The 20,187-nt window shown below is 39.6% G+C and overlaps 1 protein-coding gene and 1 non-coding gene across 2 annotated transcripts; both read left to right on the forward strand.

Annotated features, from left to right (window-relative positions):
- Window positions 1-7,832: 7,832 nt before the first annotated feature.
- Window positions 7,833-11,439, forward strand: stx11a (syntaxin 11a). Its single transcript, XM_048975297.1, has 2 exons — window positions 7,833-7,989; window positions 10,148-11,439. The coding sequence occupies exon 2, from the start codon at window positions 10,153-10,155 to the stop codon at window positions 11,023-11,025; it is 873 nt and encodes a 290-aa protein (XP_048831254.1). The 5' UTR covers window positions 7,833-7,989; window positions 10,148-10,152; the 3' UTR covers window positions 11,026-11,439.
- Window positions 11,440-13,845: 2,406 nt separating this feature from the next.
- Window positions 13,846-13,928, forward strand: trnal-uaa (transfer RNA leucine (anticodon UAA)). The gene has a single exon. It is a non-coding gene; the product is annotated as a tRNA-Leu (tRNA).
- Window positions 13,929-20,187: the final 6,259 nt, after the last annotated feature.

The raw sequence follows: 20,187 nt of genomic DNA on the forward strand, positions 1-20,187 counted from the left end.
GTGTCTTTACATTATTCATTTCTTCTATGTTGGTATCTTCTTCAAGTATCTCAGAACTGTTTTGGTTAACCTCCTCTTGTTTGACTTGAAATTTAACAAAAAATTACTAGACTTCCTTGAAAGGACTCCATGGATTTGAGGGGACAAGCGTAAGTAGGCAGTCACCTACATCACACAGTCTCCATCACACTTTCTCTCCCTTCCCAGGCTACTTACTACAAAACTGTGGAATTACATTACATGTCACATGACAAATTAGGGGAAAGCCCCGCCCACTTACAGCTCATACATAGCCCAGCTCTTCTCAGACTACAATCTTGGGCTGTTGAGTTAAATTAGAGAAATCTTGGTTATATCAGCTGTTCTGTGTGCATATAAAGTAGGCCAGTCAGACAGAAGTTTGGCGGCTTTTGTTTCAACCAAATATTATATTATTATTATCTTAAAATATAATAATTATCTTGTGGCTTGAAGAAAATAAAATGATATATGCATACATATTTGTCCATATACAATAAATCCCAGCAGTAAAAATATTCTTAACTAGGACTCACCTTGGACAACTGCAAAAAATGCTTGAAATTTAAATGTCTCTCTCTCTCTCTGTTTCTCTCTCTCTCTATATATATATATATATATATATATATATATATATATATATGTAGAGAGAGAGAGAGATACACACACATCACACAAGGAATTTGATTTTAGCTGATGGTCTCTCTCAAGTTAGATAGACAATATATAGAAAATGAACATATAATTTACAGACAATACACAATATACAAGCCATATACAGATTAAATACAGCTGATATACATAAAGTGTGCCAACAGCAATAATGACCATTACGTATGAGATTGCACAATATATTATTTGTAGATGTGAGGCAGGGTGTAAATCAGGAGTAGCTGCGGCCCAGCTGATGATACCGGTCAGCTATTTATGAGGGTGATGGTATGAGGAAATAAATGGCTCCTTTCTCGGGTGGTTTTGTTATACAGGGTTCTGTAATGTGTGCCGGAGAGGAGGAGCTGAAAAGTATGTGTCCTGGGTGTGAGGGACCTGTGATGATTTTCCCGGCCCGTTTCCTGGTTCTTGAAGCATGCTAGTCCTGGAGGGTGGGCAGAGGGACACAGACGATTCTTAACGCCGAACTGAAGTCCACAAACAGGACTTCATGTCCTTGGGCAGTCTAGATGTTGCAGGGTGTAGTGCAGTCCCATGTTGACTGCGTCATCCACTGACCTGTTTGCTCGGCAGGGCATCTGCAGGGGGTCCAGCAGGTGTCCTGTGATCTTCCTCAGGTGGATCAACACCAGTCACTCACAGGATTTCATGACGGCAAATGTCACAGCGACACAAGCTGAATTCACAGCCCGACGACTTAGTCAGATTAATCAAGCAGAGAATGAAGCACAAATTTACCACAAAGCTGCTATTCAAATGGGAACACAGTGACATAAAGGCCTGTCCCAGGCTGGTACATCATGAGCGAGACGTGCAGATGTTCCAGCATCTGTCCAAAACATCATCTCCAGACAGACACACACTCACAGTGCATCACATGCAGATGAAACCACATTTCCATAAATGGTATATTAATAAAAAGTGCCAAAATTACTATAGTACAGCAAATAGTTTTTTTCTTACTTTAGCTCTGTGTTTTAAAGGGATCCTGACGCCATAGTTGTTTTGGTTTTCCATATAATAAGATTATTTTTGAAACCGTGGTGAAAGTGAATATGACCAATTCCAGCATGTCATTTTATTGTATTGTACAATTGCTGTAAGTATTATGTCTAACCAAAGTGATGACATGTAACAGACAGTCAATCAATGCCCCTATAATATAACATTTTTGGATTTTTGTATATTTTGCATTAAATTGTAATACGTAGTTAATTAATTAGCTAATAGCAATTACTTGAAATCAATTCATCTTCCAACTGCTTTTTCTAAATAAGACAATGGGGTATTTTTAAACTGATTAGCTTATTTCATACTTGAATATTATTTTAAGAAGTTTAAGAATTGAAAAGGAAAAAGTACACTGTCAGGAAGAAAGTACTTTTAGGGTACAATTACATGTCACTGGGGCTGTACCCTTATGGGTCTGCTAATTGTACCATTAGCTGTAGGTAAATGTACCTTTTAAGGTACAAATATGGACTCAGGGGAACATTTTTGTACCATTGGGGGTACTTGCATGTTGTTTGTACCTTGGGGGATGAAAAAACCAGGGGCGAGTTTCCCAAAGCCTTCTTAATACTCCGTCATTCGTAAGTACTGTGTTAAAAGATTACGAACTTACGAACGACGTAGCATTAAGAAGGCTTCAGTAAAACTCACCCCAGGGTTGTACACTATTTCTTTAACAGTGTAAGAGCTGATAATCCAAAAGTACATTTGCTGAATAGCTTGATGCTGAAGAAACAGGCCTTCGTTATGAAACAAGAAACAAACAAACAGCCAGCGTTACGCTGCGTATGTGAAGAGTCTGCGTGCGTCATAGAGGGACTCGAGGCAAACAGCAAACTGAAGTTTACAAGGCGGCCTTTTCGGGATCCGAGACAAAGATGCAAAGTGAACAAAGGATGACAACTTTCTTGGGGGGGGGGGGGGGGGGGGGGGGGGGTGCGATACAGCAACAGTCCCCTGGGTCACCCTGCCAGTTCCCTGTTGCCAAGCAGCGACAGAGGAAGCTGGATGACTTCATATTTGATTTGAACAGCTCCCGTGTTTATAAACATTCAGTGTTTTGTTACCAGTAATAGACTATCCCCCATACGAAGAACATACTGGACTCACAAACCCCTCCCTTAACAGAGGGACATACAGAAATCCCGAAATTCTTAAACATTTCAAAAAAACAACAAACAATTATATTTGTTCACAAGCTAAAACCAAAGTTTAATCTAAAAAGATTGATTGAACCCATATGTGTATTGATGTGTATAACTGGGGTGAGACTTACAACAACGCAGTGCATCTATAACTCAAACTGGAAACTCTGAGAATAAGTATAAATACCAAAATTCCAACAAGGACTGCAAAGGAAAACTTCAATGGCAGACAATAACAACAATTATTAATATGAAACAGTATTCCTTTTGAAAATGTTCTAATTTTGTGAAAAATGCACAACTAAATAACTAAACAAAAAATAATACAAGCCAATGTCATTTGCAATTAACGAGCAATAAATCTATGCTAATATAACCATTTGCCATTTCAATGATGACATCATAGTATTTGTTTATTGCATTTTACTGCCTCCTTACTATTTATTTTATATTCTTATTATTAATCTTGATTTTTATTATTTCTCTTTCATACTATTGACTTTAAGAGCTTTGCACAAAAATTCTTACACACCCTTACTGTCTGTGCATGTACAAATGGCAAATAATCCTCCTAAAGTTTTGATGCAATATTAAAAGAACCTCTAAAAGAAAACCTCACAACAGGTAGGCCTGTAAGTCCTGATTTCATCCGACACCTGCTTTCATGGATGACTGCCTGCAAATAAAATCCCTGTTATCTGTTTTCTATTGGCCTGTTTTGCAGCGTAATGTTTGCTTTGCTTTGAAGACGACTGACCTGTAATCCTGGCATGTTAACCAAACAGAGGGAGAAGTCATTTGAAAACCATCACAAAGGGAGAATATCGGCCCTGTCTGTGTCTGCCAGACACATCCTGACTCTTCCAAACATGCAGAAAACATGAACTGTTGTTTAGCCAAGTGTCTGAGGCCAAAAAAGAAACCTTAAAATCAAAGGCTGTCTCTCTTCAGACAAATAGACAACGTCAGCTGTTGTGCTGCTTCTGACAGAGCACTGATTGTCCCTCTACATGCTGTCATTCCATTCATTGCTTTCTCAGTATAAATTTCATCTGTTTGTCTGTTTTGACAGGATACTGAAGTTGCTGGTTGTGGCCGAATAAATAAGTAACAAAGGAGGCAGGTCTTAAAAAGTTTCAGGGCACTTTCGATGCAAAAGGAAGAAATGAAGTATACCCACATGAGACCCGGGCCCAAACTTTGGGAACAGAACTGGGACCTGATCCAATTCAGAACCCTGGAAATTGTAAGCTAGAGTTGCACAGTGCTGTGTAAAAGTAAATGTTACTGGATACAGGATGGACCTGTTAAAATAACTTTAACTTGCTAACTGAACTGGCTACCAAACACTTCTGTTAGAAGGAAATTCAAAACATACCAAACCATTTCCTCTAACTTCTGTTCTTATTCCTTAGATAGAAGTTCACTAGTTGAGACACTGCAACAAATGCAATGTTACAGAAATATTTCCCAAAAGTTTCCAACATTTCCTGCGTATATATATTGCTTTAGAAATGAGAAATTCTTCATGTGATACGACATGCAGCTCAATATCTAATGTAGGTCTACGGGACAAACTTTCCTAGTGACGAAACGTCAAGTTGCGCAATGAGTGTTTCGCATCGAGCTGAGAGAAACCACGAAGCAAAACGTACGTGACCATTTTCCAGTCAATGTGTATTTTAGTTTCCTCAGTGTCTGTCATTATAAACAAATAAATTGGAATATAATGATGTTGCTTTAAGTTTTCCCTTGTTTTTTTTTTTAACCTTGAATATCACCACAAATCCATGTACGGAACACGATACTTCCGCTGCAGTCTCCCAGTCCGCACTGAGTCACTTTCCACCCGTGAGTAATCAGACTGTGCTTCTTCTGACTCTTCTACCCAGCTGTGATGTAAGCTTATGGGAAGCCCCCCCCCCAAACCACCCCAAGCAGAGTGGGAGGTGGGGGCTTGGGCCGTCCACAGCAAAACTGCCTGCTTCATGTTATCAGCCCGCCTACTGCAGACTGAAAAAGCATATTTTAATCAATAATATAATATACGGCACTGGCAAGTTACGTCACGTGCAAATTTCCCCTCTAGTAATAGAGAAAATACTTCCCACTCACAAGAAACTTGGTGATTTGGTGACCTAGAATGTGGCCTGGTCTTTATCTACATCGACCTAGTAGATAAGATTTTGCTACTTCACTACAATACCCTTATTTAATCATCAACGTTATACAGGGTCTGTGAACTAAACTTTTATTTATTTATCAGATGACTTTGTCCAAAGTGGCGTTCAAGTCCTCACCTACAGAACCACATACCACTTACACTTTCCTCTTAATGGGAGAAACGTTGTAACATTAAATCAAACTTAGGCTATGAGCTTTGATCTCGAAACGCAAGAAATAAAATGTTTCACACCTGGTCAGAGAGCATTACTCTGGATCAGCATCTGCTTCATTTGATCAGAATCTGAACAGAGGGCTGCTTTGAGAGAAACCGTGTTAGATAAAATGAGGGTTCAGATAGACCTTTACATGTGTAAAGAGCTGCAGTTTAATTAGACGAGGGATCTCACAGCAGAGGGGCCCACAGAGGTGTCCCCAAATTTAGTTTAAATACTTTCTGTTAGTGACTAAGTACTGGGTTACATCCAGAGGTGGACAAAGTACACAATTCCATTACTTGAGCCAAAGTATGGATACTTCTGGCCAAATATTATTCCAATACAAATGAAGGTTGGAGTACTGGGATTTAAAATTACTTAAGTATTCAAAAGTACATTATCTTTTTTAATGTCAATGCATAGTTGTATTGTTGCCTCAAAGCATTTTCAGAACCTAGTGACTCTGAAACAACCTACTGAATGAAAGCTTGTGGAATATGATACAATGACCATAGAAACATAATTGACTCAACAAGAGAAAAACCATTGTCATTTTTTTTAATTTAACACCCTCATCACCCCTCCCCAATGAAACACCATTTAAGTGTTCTGACACTGCATGTGTGTGTGGGGGGTGTGTATGTGTGAGTGTTTGTGCACGCATCAGACAGACAGTGGAATTGCTGTAGATGCAACTTGCTCAGAAAATAAAACAATCAGCCCAGTTACACACCTCTAGCTTTTTAACTGCCCAACAGCAACTTGACTGACAGCGCAGGAGTAGTTTGCTGTAATTGGGTTTTCTCCTGTGATGAAAACTAAAATAGAATTTTAGAAAAGAAAATCTGTCCACTGACTTCACAGCTAAACTTCAAAGTAATGAGCAACGAGACCCTTCACAGAAATTGCCGTCAAAACTACAATAATAAGTTTCTAAAAAAAAAAAAAAAGATACTCAAGTAGAGATACTCCGAAAATGTACTTAAATACATTACTGAAGTAAATGTACTTTGTTAATGTCTGCCCCTACATGGGTACATCATTCATAATCAGAAGCCTTATGCTAAACACATCTACAAATAAACTGAACTGCCATTTGTTACAGTTAAATGGATGATCACCCCACCTTGTCTCATCAATAAAGGGCCATCTTACACCTGGACAGCCGACAAGTCTGTATTACTAAAACCGATCTCGTGCAGAAATGTCGGTTTGGCCTGGGATGTCCTTGAGGAATTTCAGAACATTCGTGGAAAGATCTGATTGATAAGAAGTGTTGCATCTGAGTGAAATAAGGCAGGATCTATTGCCAGGTAACCTCCAATTTGGAAAGCAGGTACTAAAAGCATAGGCACTTGCAGGGCTGATTTGACCCTGGGGGGCGGGGTGTTCAGTAGGACTGCCACATTTATGGGACAAATTGCTAAATCAATTTAGTAAAATAATTTTTAGAACTGCCTATGGATACTTCTCTGTGTTACAGGGCTAACCGCTAAATGGAAAGCCAACTTCTATAGTCACAATAATACGGCGAATATCTCAGAAAAATAATGACAGCTGTTAAAATGGTTATTCTTAAAACTGCCGTGCAGGGTCCCGGAGTACCTGAATCCTCTGCCAGGCAGCAGAGGACATACGGTAAGGGACACCCAAAATGGAATACGAGTTTTACATCTTAACTTTCGAAATAAGGAAGTTACAACACAGCAGGCAATAGGGGATAACTGAGGAAGATATGAAATTTTAAAGACCGCATAGTGATAAAAAATAAAGTGATCTATGCACAGTCACTGCTGCTCGGCGAACTGTCATGATACATGTCGAAGGAAAGGGGATATTTCTCCACTTTGAGGAAGCTAGTTATAGCTTAAGTTACACTGAGGCAAAGTCTTGGGCGGGTTTATCACTTAACACACGAGAATCAAAAATATCTGTCACGTGGATAACACGTAGAGAGAAGGTTTCCGTAATATAAAAAGACTAATCACACATCTGTAGGACTGTGTAGTTTATATCATACAAGACTGACTCCAACTATAAAACTCAAACATAATTGGTTTGCTTATGCGATCGATATAGCTTATATGCGCTCTATGCGATCTATATGTCCTGTACCGTCTACAAACGATAGACTGTTGTTTACTCCACCTGTAAGATATAGCTGTGACTAAAAGATAGGATTAACAGCCTTTGAATGTAATCTGGTAGAAGTAATTAGCGCAACTTCCCCTCCGATGTTATTTCTGCTGAGCAGTATTTTAAATCAACAAGTGATTTTGCAAGGTGCTTTTTTAACGAGTTAATAACGCACAAGGCGTCTATTAAACGATCTTAACAGAATGGGCAAAGCATACAAACTGTATCACACCACAATGTTTAATGGTTCTGTCTCGGTCACTTTATATGTGCCACAACTATATGGTTTGACTGGTGGTTCTAAACCATTCATTTCACGCTCCGTTAAAGTCGATGCGTATGAACTGCCTTATGCCAAATGTCGTTTTCTTTTATTAATATACACGGCTTGAAATACAGAAGTCCGCCATTTATTCACCAATATCTGCGAAAGAAGACAGGATGAGCTACCGGGGACTCCACCCATGCACCCACACAATATAGCTCGTTACGCTCCGCAGTTCCTGTATGATAATGTTAAATATCATGTGGACGATCAAGAGACTAAGCTATGACACGGAAAAGATATATATATAGTGTTGTTTTTATGCTTGGTGCGTTGATCTGAACTCAGGGCATGATATAAGGTAAAGTAATGCGTTTTAAATACCTAAACGTCGTAATTAACTGAAGTATGTGGAGCGGTTGAAGTTTTGGACAAATGTTTCAGTCGCAGATATATAAAGCACTACGTGTATGTCAGTAGCCTATTCAAACTAAGGTGGCACTTGATGATTGTTGATCATTTGTATTCGTACCAGTTACATTAAAATATGGTTATTGTACCGTGTGTTCATGAATATTCATGGATTTTGTTAGTCAACTTGCCTTAGGCACCTGGGAAGAAAGCATTTACCATCATTTTATCTAAACGCTTTTTATACGTGTTCAGGTCAAAATCCGTCGTAGAAATGAACTTCAGCTGATGTCTTGATATAGTTTAAGGCAAGTACAAGAAACGTAATTGTGTCGTATAGGCCTAATGAAAAAGTCTTTAAAAACATTTCAATAGGCTGAAAATATATACGCAGATTACGGAGCATTGTTCAGTAAACGAATAGCAACTGTTAATGCACATTTTTAAACTAACTACGCACAACTTGAGAATAAATCGGTTTTGTTTTAATTAAGTTCGTTTGGCAGCATTTAGCAGATCTGGATGTTCGCAAGTGAAATGACAGTAGCAAGTACACAGTGAGGTCTGGGACAGTGCAGTTCCGCTTTCCTGCAGTGAATAAGCCGAATATAGCACTGATCAACTAAGGCTTACTGCTGTCTTAAAGAGTGTCTGATATTAATCATTACTATAACGGGGTTGAGATGGCTTTGCGTGTTTATGTTCGTTTGCATTCCTTACATTACTTAAGGATTAAATGAAAGATTATTTTGAAGGCTAAATCACAGCCTTGGGTAAGCCTATTTCATAAATAATTCAATTAAAATACAATATAAAACAAAATACAAATGCCGTACTACATAAATGCTTTTTAAATTAGGCTACTGACTAGTTATACTAACTGCTGCCTTTATAAACTTAAGAGAAGGTCTGAGAATAGCGTACGATTTCAGTATGATTTGTATTATTAAATGTCATTGCTCGTGTCAATATTACAGTAGCCTAGGAACCTAAATTACATCACATCGTACTCCAGTGTTTAAATTAAGAGTTAACTGACATGATCTCTAAATCATGCTTTCTCTGGTCCAGCGGAATTCGGTTTTAGTTAATTAGACGTACATAAAACGAATTTACAAAACTAGCTTCAGGTGCATTATAATTAAGCATTGTTTAAAAACAATTAAGGATTCGGAAGTTACAGTAATAGGCCTAAAGGATACGGTTGCAGACTATATTTAATTCTCAGAACCCACCAAAGTTTTGCAACTCACGAACCCAAACATCTTCGTAGACCCTTAAAAACTGAAATGGATACTGTCTGCTTTTGAAAGTAACCATTGCTGAGGGATGTTCACACGCTACCATTTCTCAGAATCGGACGATTAAAACCCGGTGCTAGAACAGCAAACCGCATGATGAAGAATCAGAAATAAAACTCCCAGTTCATGAAATTACTGTTTTGTGGGCCTACTGTTCAAAACTAGGCCTAAGTACGTGATTACATCAGCATTCATTTTTAGCAAAACTTTCTTCTAGAGCGACGTGCAACTCGTGTACGGCAATGATAGGTTACACGTTGATTGGAAGTATATTAAAGAGACATTAGCCTATTTCAATGCCCTGTGATCACAAATAAATCACGATGAAACAGAAAAAGCCCGATGAAAACTATAGCATACGATTGTTCCACTTCTTAGTATTTAGCCCGCACCCAGGATAAATTCTGATTAATTTAAACTGCATGAGCACTGGCTTATAAAAACACAGTTTAGCTGAGTTGCCCACGCCCATTGGAGGGCATATTGTTTGTGCTTGGTGACATCAAGCTTCCCGCCTACAGATTACCTGTTAACCATTCACACGAAGTATTTTTCGGATTTAGTCAAACAATACATATAGGTGTGTTGGGAAGGGCAGCGGTTATTTGTATTGAAACTTAATGTTAAAAAATCTGGAGTTCAGTCTTATAATCTTGTGGGTTTGTGTGACACCACTGACTAACTTATATTTCAGGAACTGGGTGGAATAGAAATTATATGAACTGAACAGCACTCTGCTGTTTATTTGTATTCTTTGGAAGGTCTTTTCCCGGTTTGGTTGCTAAGGAGAGCTCTTCTCTGTTGCAGGCAAGATGAAGGACAGGCTCCGTGATCTGCAAGCTGTCATCCAGAACTTCAGCGAGAAAGAAGAGCCTCTCAGTGACAATGATACCTCCAGCCAGCTCGAGCAGCAGGCTTTGGTCTTTGAGTCGGAAGACACTATGGAGGGCGTCTTTGCGGAGGGACAGTCCATAAGGAAGGAGATCTCCGCCCTCAAGATGGACGTCAAGCGCCTGGGCAAGCAGAACACCCGCTTCCTAACTTCTGTCAGGCGCATCAGTAGCATCAAGAGGGACACCAACGCCATCGCGCGTGACATCAAGACTCGTGGGGAGGGAATCTATAAGAGACTGCAGAAGCTGGGGGCCCACAGCAAAGAGCTGGAGGAACACCATGGTACCAATGCTGCCGTGGTGCGGATGGTGCGCTCGCAGTGCATCTCCCTCACCAACAGCTTCCATAGCGCCATGTCTGACTACAATGAGGCTGAGATGGCCCAAAAGGAGAACTGCAAGACCCGCATCCAGAGACAAGTGGAGATCATGGGCAAGGAGGTCACCGGCGAGCAGATCGAGGACATGATCGAGACGGGCAAGTGGAACGTTTTTTCCGAGAACCTCCTGACCGATGGCAAGACTGCACGCTCAGCGCTCAGCGAGATTGAGAACCGGCACCGGGAACTTCTCGAGCTGGAGGGTCGTATCCGGGACATTCATGACCTGTTTTTCCAGATGGGTCTGCTGGTGGAGGAGCAGGGAAGCATGCTGGATAACATCGAGGCCAACGTGAAGAACACGGAGGACTACGTGAAGAAGGCCACGTCCGAGATGAAGCAGGCCGTGAGATACAAGAAGCAAAACCCATGCAGACAGATCTTCTGCTGCTGTTGTCCATGTTGCAAATAATGCAGCAGATATCAAGAGGACAGTTCATTCTCGTGTTTACTTATGCTTCTGGAGATGAGAGATGATTGCTGTCAGAGACTAAGGTTCTTCAGTATTTTCCTCTGAAAAAAAAAATCTAATTGGTGTTGGCCTTCTTTATGAAGGCAAATTGGGAGTTTTAAGCAAGCAAACCATTTCATACATACTTTCCGTATTGGCAGGGTCCTGCATATTAAACAATGGACACTGAAGACATTTGAAACACAGCAGTAGTGTCAATGGCTGACCTTTAACCACAGGAGCACACATGCAAATGTCGCTTAAACGCTGCACAGTACCAGCTTGTCCATTGACACTGATACATTGATATCAGGCTGTCATCTGACTCTTATGAGTTTTGCATGGTATTTACATATTAAAATAGTTCTTCCGTTCTCTCTGTGTCAGTGTCAGGTTCCTCCTTGCAGTACATGAGTATTATGTTGAATATATTGAAACGTGAATATTAATTCATTATCAGAGGGACTATTAATGCTAATATCATAAGCAAGTTGCATGTTGTAGTTGGAACTGTAAATATGTTTGTATTGTATTGCAGGGGTTCAGCACTTCATGTCTTCAAAAATGCTATTGTACTTTCTGCAGTGGGTATTGTGAAAGAAAATGAATTGTCGCAAGAATAAGTTAGCTGGTTGCACAAACATTGCACCTAATGAGGCATTGTGGGCACTTGCACCAGACTTTTCACAAACATTTAAACCGGAAGAGAATAATTAACTGTCTACTGTAAGACTAGGGTATACCATAGTTGTGTTTAACAGGGTTACTTTCTTCTTAGTATAGTAGCATTTACTCAGACTACTATATAATCTGCTCCTGACAAGTACATGCCATAACATGTTTTAATCAGCGTGTTGTCTGAAGCCAAACACTCCATAGACCGTATGTCGGCCACCATCAGTATTCATGTCTAAGCAAGGTATTACCACACCCCTGCTTACGACACTTGTCAGGTGAGTCAAAGAGTTTGCGTCGTTTTTTTGGATTTGCTTTTAACGAGACTGCCGGTATGGAAATGCTCTCATAATAACATCAGCTCTAACTGGCCCTTCCTGATTTGTCACGCGCCCGTTTGTTAACGCGACTTGAACTGAACTTGTGCAATTTTGTCACTTTGTGAATGTTTAAATAAAGCTGGATACACGATCCTGCGATAAGTGGGTGAAACATGGATGAATGGATATTTTATTAGGCTACTTAAATCTTGTTTATTGTTACATTTAGGGAGGGTATACAACGCCATTGAAGTTTATAAATAAATGGAACCAATTGCATCCACAGAAACGTGGGTATGGTAGGTTTAGTAATTATATTTTGTCCACTATCTGTGCATCGATACGCTTTGTTAACATATGTGGGCGCTCGCTCCTTGATGTGGAGAAACATCATCTAATCACAGCATTCATGTGTCTGCCTGTCTGTAGCAAATATCTCCCTACTAGAGTTTATCTCCTACCAATTCTCTTACTTTCAAACGACGCTATATCTGTACATTTTGTTTTACGGGAAGATTATGGCCGAGCCAGTTTTGATGCCCGGGCAACCGCAGTTTGTGGTTCAAATGCTTATAGTCTTCAGCAAATGGTATAAGCACAGAGCAGTGAAAGTACTAAAATAACTTTAATTGCTTAGCATGTGCACATAGGCTGGCGCGAAATTATATTTAAGAAAAACAACGTTGCATGGGAAAGCCGGCTGGCTCGATCCCCCACCTACGATCATCCGAAAAAGCCGAACAGTCTGATTGCCGCAACTCACGGAAAGAGCCGAGGGAGACCGCCTGCTATAACAAAAGTTTGCACTTACAACCACGAATCTTTCGTGTATTTGAGCACGCCACCAGAGGTGCTATTTTTCTTTTCTTGACAGATAGCTTCTCACACATCTCATCCAGTTTAATCAAGTAGCATATATGGCTATATATAGATTCTGCATTGAACACGGCACTCCTCGTTATCGCTGAGACGGCCTGAGCCCGCGAACAGCGCACCGTGTTGCAGTTTTATTATTCGAGGTAGAGCCTTTATTCGGGGGTCTGTTTGTACTGGAAGTGAACATGTATAGGGGATCTAAAGCCCCTCTAAACAGCCATGCGACACCCCTGATGTCAGCCATTTTTCACATGAACCTTCGGTGCAACTGCGCCGTCTAGATTAACGAATAACAATCATAACCGAAAAGTTAAAGACGAAAATTATGATTTATATGTTTATATGATAAGTTAAAAAAATATTCGTTTCAGCACGAGAAAACAATGTGGCGTAAATGATTAGCTTTAATAGCTGGGGGGGGGTCGAGCCAAACAGCTATTTAAGCATTACATAAGTTGACACAACAATACCAGCAATAATAAAAACAATACTATCAATTTCCAAAAAAAAATTCTGCTATACAGTCATATACATACATATTTTTAATTATTGTTTCGGCGAAGTTATTTCCCAAGGCTGGGAACGTAGAGAACAATACATACGTGTCTTTTATAATTATTTTTTACGATGCAGTATATAAATTAGCATAACTGGTTCAGAATTGCGTGCAGACAATGGGGACAACGAGCTTTTGCTTTCACTTTATTGAATAAAATCATCCCCGGTACCGGAAAACGAAAGCGTGCATGTATGTCAGTCATATGCCATTAATGGAGAGTTCTGCGATAAGACGACAAGATATTCAGTTTGAAGTTTATTTAAAAAAGCTGTAAAGCATACAAAATGGAAAACACTATGAATGAAACGGGGTATGTGAAACACTACAAGAAGAAAACCAAAACGTACTGTAACCAGGATGGCCGAGTGGTTAAGGCGTTGGACTTAAGATCCAATGGACATGTGTCCGCGTGGGTTCGAACCCCACTCCTGGTAGTTGTACTTTTTTTGCTTATGTACAACAATTAAGTTCGAACAGTACAAAATATAAAATAATATTGCATGCAAAAAACCCGCATGGTCACCGTGTTTCAAAATTTACACTAGACTGCAACAATAAACGCATTTTACAAAAACACCGTTAAAACGCAGGTAAGAACACACGAATACTGAAAATGAAACATTGCAGCTTATATATTGCAACTTTCTGACACATTTTCAACGATATCCCAACAGCAGGACCCCTTTTTAAAAATAAACTGCAATTTAAAACGTGTTTATTTACAATAGCAATAACAATATCCTAACAATTATAGGCTAATCTCACTTAGAGGTAAGGAATACAGAAACTGAATAACTACCAAGTTGCTATACATGGCATATGATTACTGAAGTACGTATACAAAAACCAGTCCAAACCGGTAAGGTGTCAGTCCGAACCAGTAGGGGGATCAGTGCTTTTCCCATCGATTTGCGCCAAGATAGCTATTGATAGATTGTGGATTAATGCATATTATCATACAAAATCTGTTGCAATAACCATCTGATACAGTATATAAAGCAGGATAAGTTTTGTGTCCTATGTATTGTGCATTTGGTAATAAACATAACCTTTCGTTTTTTTCGCAAATCGAAAGTGAATAAATTATAGATAAAATAAAATGTATTCTACTTCTATTGTATTCTAATAGTTTTATTATATATATATATATATAAATAAATTTGGAGATTAACAACTGCTGTACATTTCAAGATGTCAATTCCTAATGCCTTTTCGAACATTATAACATCCGCAACTAAAAATCAAAAGTTTCCATCGTGATACTTACACTTCCACTATACTCCTCATCCATGTGTCCAGAGAGTTTTCTTCCGCTGCCTTGATTTGATTTGCTAGAACATTCCGGAATAGCTATTGAGCCAATGAAATGACGGATGAGGCGGGACCAGTCGCGACAGTACTGCGCAGGACGGCAGATGACGCAGTGGTAAAGTCGTAGGGAAGCTTGCGGGCTTATTGTTGTAAATGAGCGTGTATAATATAATAACATTTAGTGCGGTGCTGCTCTAGGAGGGTCTGCGTTTCAGCAACTCAACTGCGTTACCAGACCATTGCAAACTGAATTCACAGTTTTAATTTTTACGGACAAGTGTTTAATATTAAAATAAGTTAAACAATGATCATGTCACTGTGAATACTAGGGATTCTTTCTGTAATAATTTTTATTACCACGAGGTGGCAAAATAACCATTCTAATAGAATTACCTTATAAATACGAAGGTTTAAAAACATAACATTAAATTTTTTTCATATGGAATTGAATTCAAATTAATTCATATACTTAGTGTACGTAAAGCTTTTAACAGTACAGCTTAGTTTTTCAATATGATTGGAATAATATTTAATATCTAAATACTTAATATTTCAATATGACATTTGAATGCATTACTTAACTTTTGGTTATTTTGTGTACCATAGTGGATCTTCTCATAAGTAAAACTGAATGTCCGCTCCAGAACTTGCTCCAGAAATTTTATATCAAGAGGCACGAGGATGAAATATGTAGTTCTGTATCAGACAAACAAAAAGCATTTCATCATATGGATCAGTTATTTCTTTGGTTATGTTTATTTTGAAACTGTTCTCTGAGCAGTAGGCCTATTCGTTTATTTTAAAGGAGGAAATCCTTATTATCAGGGTGGGATGGTGGTGCAGTAGTTAGCACTGTTGCCTCACACCTCTGGGACCCGGGTTCGAGTCTCTGCCTGGGTCACATGTGTGTGGAGTTTGCATGTTCTCCCCATGTCGTCGTGTGGTTTCCTCTGGGTACTCCGGTTTCCCCCCCACAGTCCAAAAACACGCTGAGGCTAATTGGAATTACTAGAATTGGCCATAGGTGTGTGTGTGTGTGTGTGTGTGTGTGTGTGTGTGTGTGTGTGAGTGACTGGTGTGTGAGTGTGCCCTGCGATGGGCTGACCCCCCATCCTGGGTTGTTCCCTGCCTCGTGCCCATTGATTCTAGGATAGGCTCCAGACCCAGTAGGATAAGCAGTTTGGAAAATGGATGGATGGATGGAAATCCTTATTATTCAAAAATTATGTAAAATTCTTACTTACATCGCATCCTTTCACAATACACATCGCACCAAATCCTCCCCACTGCCATGGCAAATTTGGCCCCCCCAATGTAAAACTCCTTCTGATGCCACTGTGCTTTACACATTTGCACATATACAAGCTGGTAAATTATTATTATTTAGTAATTATTAGTTTCGCTAGATTTGATGATACTCCGGTGTTGTGTGATTGCATTGACTTTGAAATGAATTAAATTCTTCTTCCTGTCATTCCAATTCATCGTCCTGCAGGATGTGGCAAAATCAATTCAAATTCATGAATGGAATGGGGCGCAATTAATAATTTAAAAATTTTGCACAACCTTGTTTTTTTGCACAATGTATAACCATTTACGTGAAATATTTGCAGCAATTTTTGGCATGAATCTCTTGACATCTGGAGGCAACACAGGATATTCTCTGGAAAACAACTAGCAAGGAATACAGAGATAGTTTCAGGAAAGTGGGTCATGCGAGAGTTTTTGTGATCTGGGTTGTCCTTTTGTTATTGGTTCCGTTTCCTCATTTCCGCTGATTAGCGCTTAACCCGCAATTTCTATGACCCCGTTTGAATCTTTTGTTAAAGATGTATGACGGCATGTAGGAAGTGATGAGGTGACCTATGGGAAGCACCCAAGGTTAGCTTTGTATAACTCCTTTTGGTCCATAAATTCACTCATTACATTTTAATTAATGTTCAGACTAGTAGACACTCCTGATTAATGGGTCATTATTCATTAAAATGTGATGAAAAAATATCTCTTGGCTCTTATTTGGGTCATAGAATAAAAGCTGACAGTAAAGAAAAAATGGACTGTTATGAACAAAGATTAAAATATTGCTTTTCATTAGAAGATGATCATAATGTCTCTTAAACAGAATATTTACTGGTCCTTCTAATAAAGTACAGAACATAGTATTTTTTCCAAAGAGAATATTAATGAATACAGTGCACAGTGTGAACTTAATGGGACGTTTCATCTTGCTTTTGCATTGGCATCAGTCAAGCGAAGGTCTGGAAAATGAGAATATTGCTAAATATGTGTTAAATGAACAGTATTTAGACTTCGTTCATTTGAATTCACATATTTTTGACTTCACAGAATATGTTTTTTTTATCATTTTGTGCCTTTGATATAAGCCTACTGCATTTTCCTTGACATTTCTCAGGTCAAGGGCTGAAAGGATTATTTGACGGCGAAATAAACATTTCATAAATAAAACTTCTTTATGTGTGTGACCTTTCTGCGCTCGCTGCTGCAATATCTAAGTGCAAACATGCTTCTAAAAGTAAATGTCAGTTGTTCAAATTTGCAAAATGTGGTACATCTATTCAGACACTCCTGGTGGCCGTGATGTTTGGTTTCGCACAAAGTGAATTTATTATCGAATCTTTGTGGTTTTAAATAAAAGCCCGGACATTACAGCAACATGCTCTAAAACTCCACTTAAGGTGAAGGGGGTCTGTAATATCCCTGAGTGTGACTGCAGTGAAATCTCAATGCAGTTACAACCCCTCACGGCACCTGTGACAAAACTGTGAATGAACTAAAACGTTTATGGGGTGGAGTCATCTAACATTTACTGGCCTCTGATAAGTAAAAAGCCTTGAATATTCCAGACAACCTTGTTAAGAACTTTTATTTGACACGCACTTGCACACAGACGCACACAGACACAGACTTGTAGCCTAGATAATAGTGTGAAAAGGCTCAGGAGAACTTCATTCTGCTGCATCCATTTAATATCCTCTGTTGTCAAGATTCCAGTTGGCCGTTGTGAGGGAAACCTACGTTACACCTCCTGTGCGTTTCCAGAAAGCTATGGCCCTTGAAGGTGCATTCCGGTTCCAGTCCTGGCTGCAGAGTGCTTGCATTTTTGTTGGGTCCTTGAGCAAGGTCTTTAACCCCCCCCCCCAAAAACCTTACGCTCAGACCCCAAGCTTCCCTCTCAACTATGTGTATATATAATATGTGTGTGTGTTTCTATGTCTCAAAGGATGTGAAGTAATGTACCTGTACTTGTGCAAATGACAAATAATGGATCGCTTCATTTCGTTACAGAAGCTACCGCCAGTAAACCCTAGCCTTCCAGGTGAAGAGCAGATCAAAGGATAAGGAGCAGATTGATCATCTCTTAGTATAAGACTTACATTTCAGAGAGGGTGTAGTTCATAGATTATCATGCTGATTTGGAATTGCTTAGTAGTGTAAAGGAGAGCGAGTACAGCTACCTTCCTAGTTTTCCTGTCCATGATAGTCACAGACAAAATTAAATTGCAGACTGTGCAGTCACTGATTGGATCTTTCATTTACCTTGATGGCTGTAAAGCTTCAGGTCAGCCTGTCCCACAGGAGTTGTGTGACAAAATTCTATAGCAACAACAACAAGAACAGCAACAACAATAATGCTAATACTAATACTAAGGCTAATACTGATAAAGTTCTCCCGCCCCAGAAGAACAATATATCATCCTTCATGCAATAACTGGTACTGTCACGCTCTAACAGGCTCGGAGCGGGGAAAGAGGAGCAGGAGTCCAGGGAGTCAGGGAACGGGGGATTTATTTAGGGGGAACACAAGCAGGAACAGGGACTGACGTCAATGACCGGACTGGGGAAACATACTGTAATGCGGACTTAAATACACAGCAGCAATTAACAAGACTAGAAACAGCTGGTGACACGGGTAGATGAGGGGGCGTGGCACACAAGAGGACTGGCACAATCGGGGCATGACAGGTACTGCACGATATTAAGGAAGACTTCCTCAGTCTCATTCTTGCTGCATCAGAGGCACCTGAAAGGAAATGGATGTGCTAAGTGATCAGATTGTTCCTGCAGAAGCCTAGGTCCAAACGATCAGGAAGTCCCAGAACAGTGGTTATATTTGCCATGTAGCGGTATCAGTTTCTGTAGTTCCTCATCACAATTTATTTACTCACAGTAATGTATTAAAAAAAGACTTTTCGCCTGTATTTACAAACATTCTAGCTTTCGCTATTTTTATGTCTGTGTTTCAGAAGCTATAATTATGCAAATAATATAAAGCACTTGTACAATGGCAACAGTGCCTTCCAGGGAAATGTTGAAACGCTTTGATAATTTCCTTGCTTTTTTTAAGAATTAGTTGCAGTCCAGATACACTCTTTTTGCTTCCATCGTCAAGACACACCTTCAGTTCACTCTCTGCCAGTGACAGTGCCGCCACAAAAGGTCATAATCCAAACTCACATTTATTGTCACTGTTACCAAATTCCATCCAGTGCACAAATTCTACAGTTTAGTTGCTTCAGTTGAGCGAAATGTGTCTGCACCGCTTAGCCAGCCCCTTTATTTCCCTTTTCCATTATTCCCACTGCTCAGACATGCAAAAACACCTAAAAGGTAAAATTACTCTGCTCTGGGGTCTGTTTCTCCAAATGCTTTGTTGATCTAAGGCAACTGCAGTTCCACAGAACCTGCAGATACCTTGGAGCAGTGTTTCCCAACCCAGTCCTCAGGGACCCCCAGATGGTCCACATTTTTGCTCCCTGCCAGACAGTGCATATTATTGGCGGGAGAAGGGAGGGAGCAAAAATGCATGTGCCAAAGTAGCAAAAAATTCACACAGTGTGAGATGGACCATGACTGAGAAATGGCACTGGATTGGGTTTGGCCAGTATCACTTAGCATGACAACTGACCCCATAGATCTGAGACTACAGACACCTTAATTTAGGAAACACACCAGGCCCTGATTGGCCGGCTAAAGATAAATAGGGCCAGCTGGGCAGAAGGGGGAGGATCATGGGATCTGAGGATGCATTTATGTGGATAGGTGTTGGTATGCAGTGCCAGTCAAAAGTTTGAACACGCCTATAATAAATAATAATTATAAAGATATCAAAATATAAAGTAACATATTTGCAATTATGCACTGACCAAAAAAGTATTAAGTGAAAAAAAAAGATTGTTGGGGGGGGGCAGCTCTGTGGGTTGAGAATCAGATGGTTGCTGGTTCAAATTTCCTTTACTTTCTGTTCAAACTTCTGCAGAGCTATTTCTACTGCATTTAGGTCAGGTGACCAGGTCATATGGCGTGTCCAAACTTTTGACTGGCACTGAATGTGACAGAGTAATCAATTTTTTTTTATTGTCC

Source organism: Brienomyrus brachyistius, chromosome 14, assembly GCF_023856365.1.
Source record: "Brienomyrus brachyistius isolate T26 chromosome 14, BBRACH_0.4, whole genome shotgun sequence".
NCBI lineage: Eukaryota > Metazoa > Chordata > Actinopteri > Osteoglossiformes > Mormyridae > Brienomyrus > Brienomyrus brachyistius.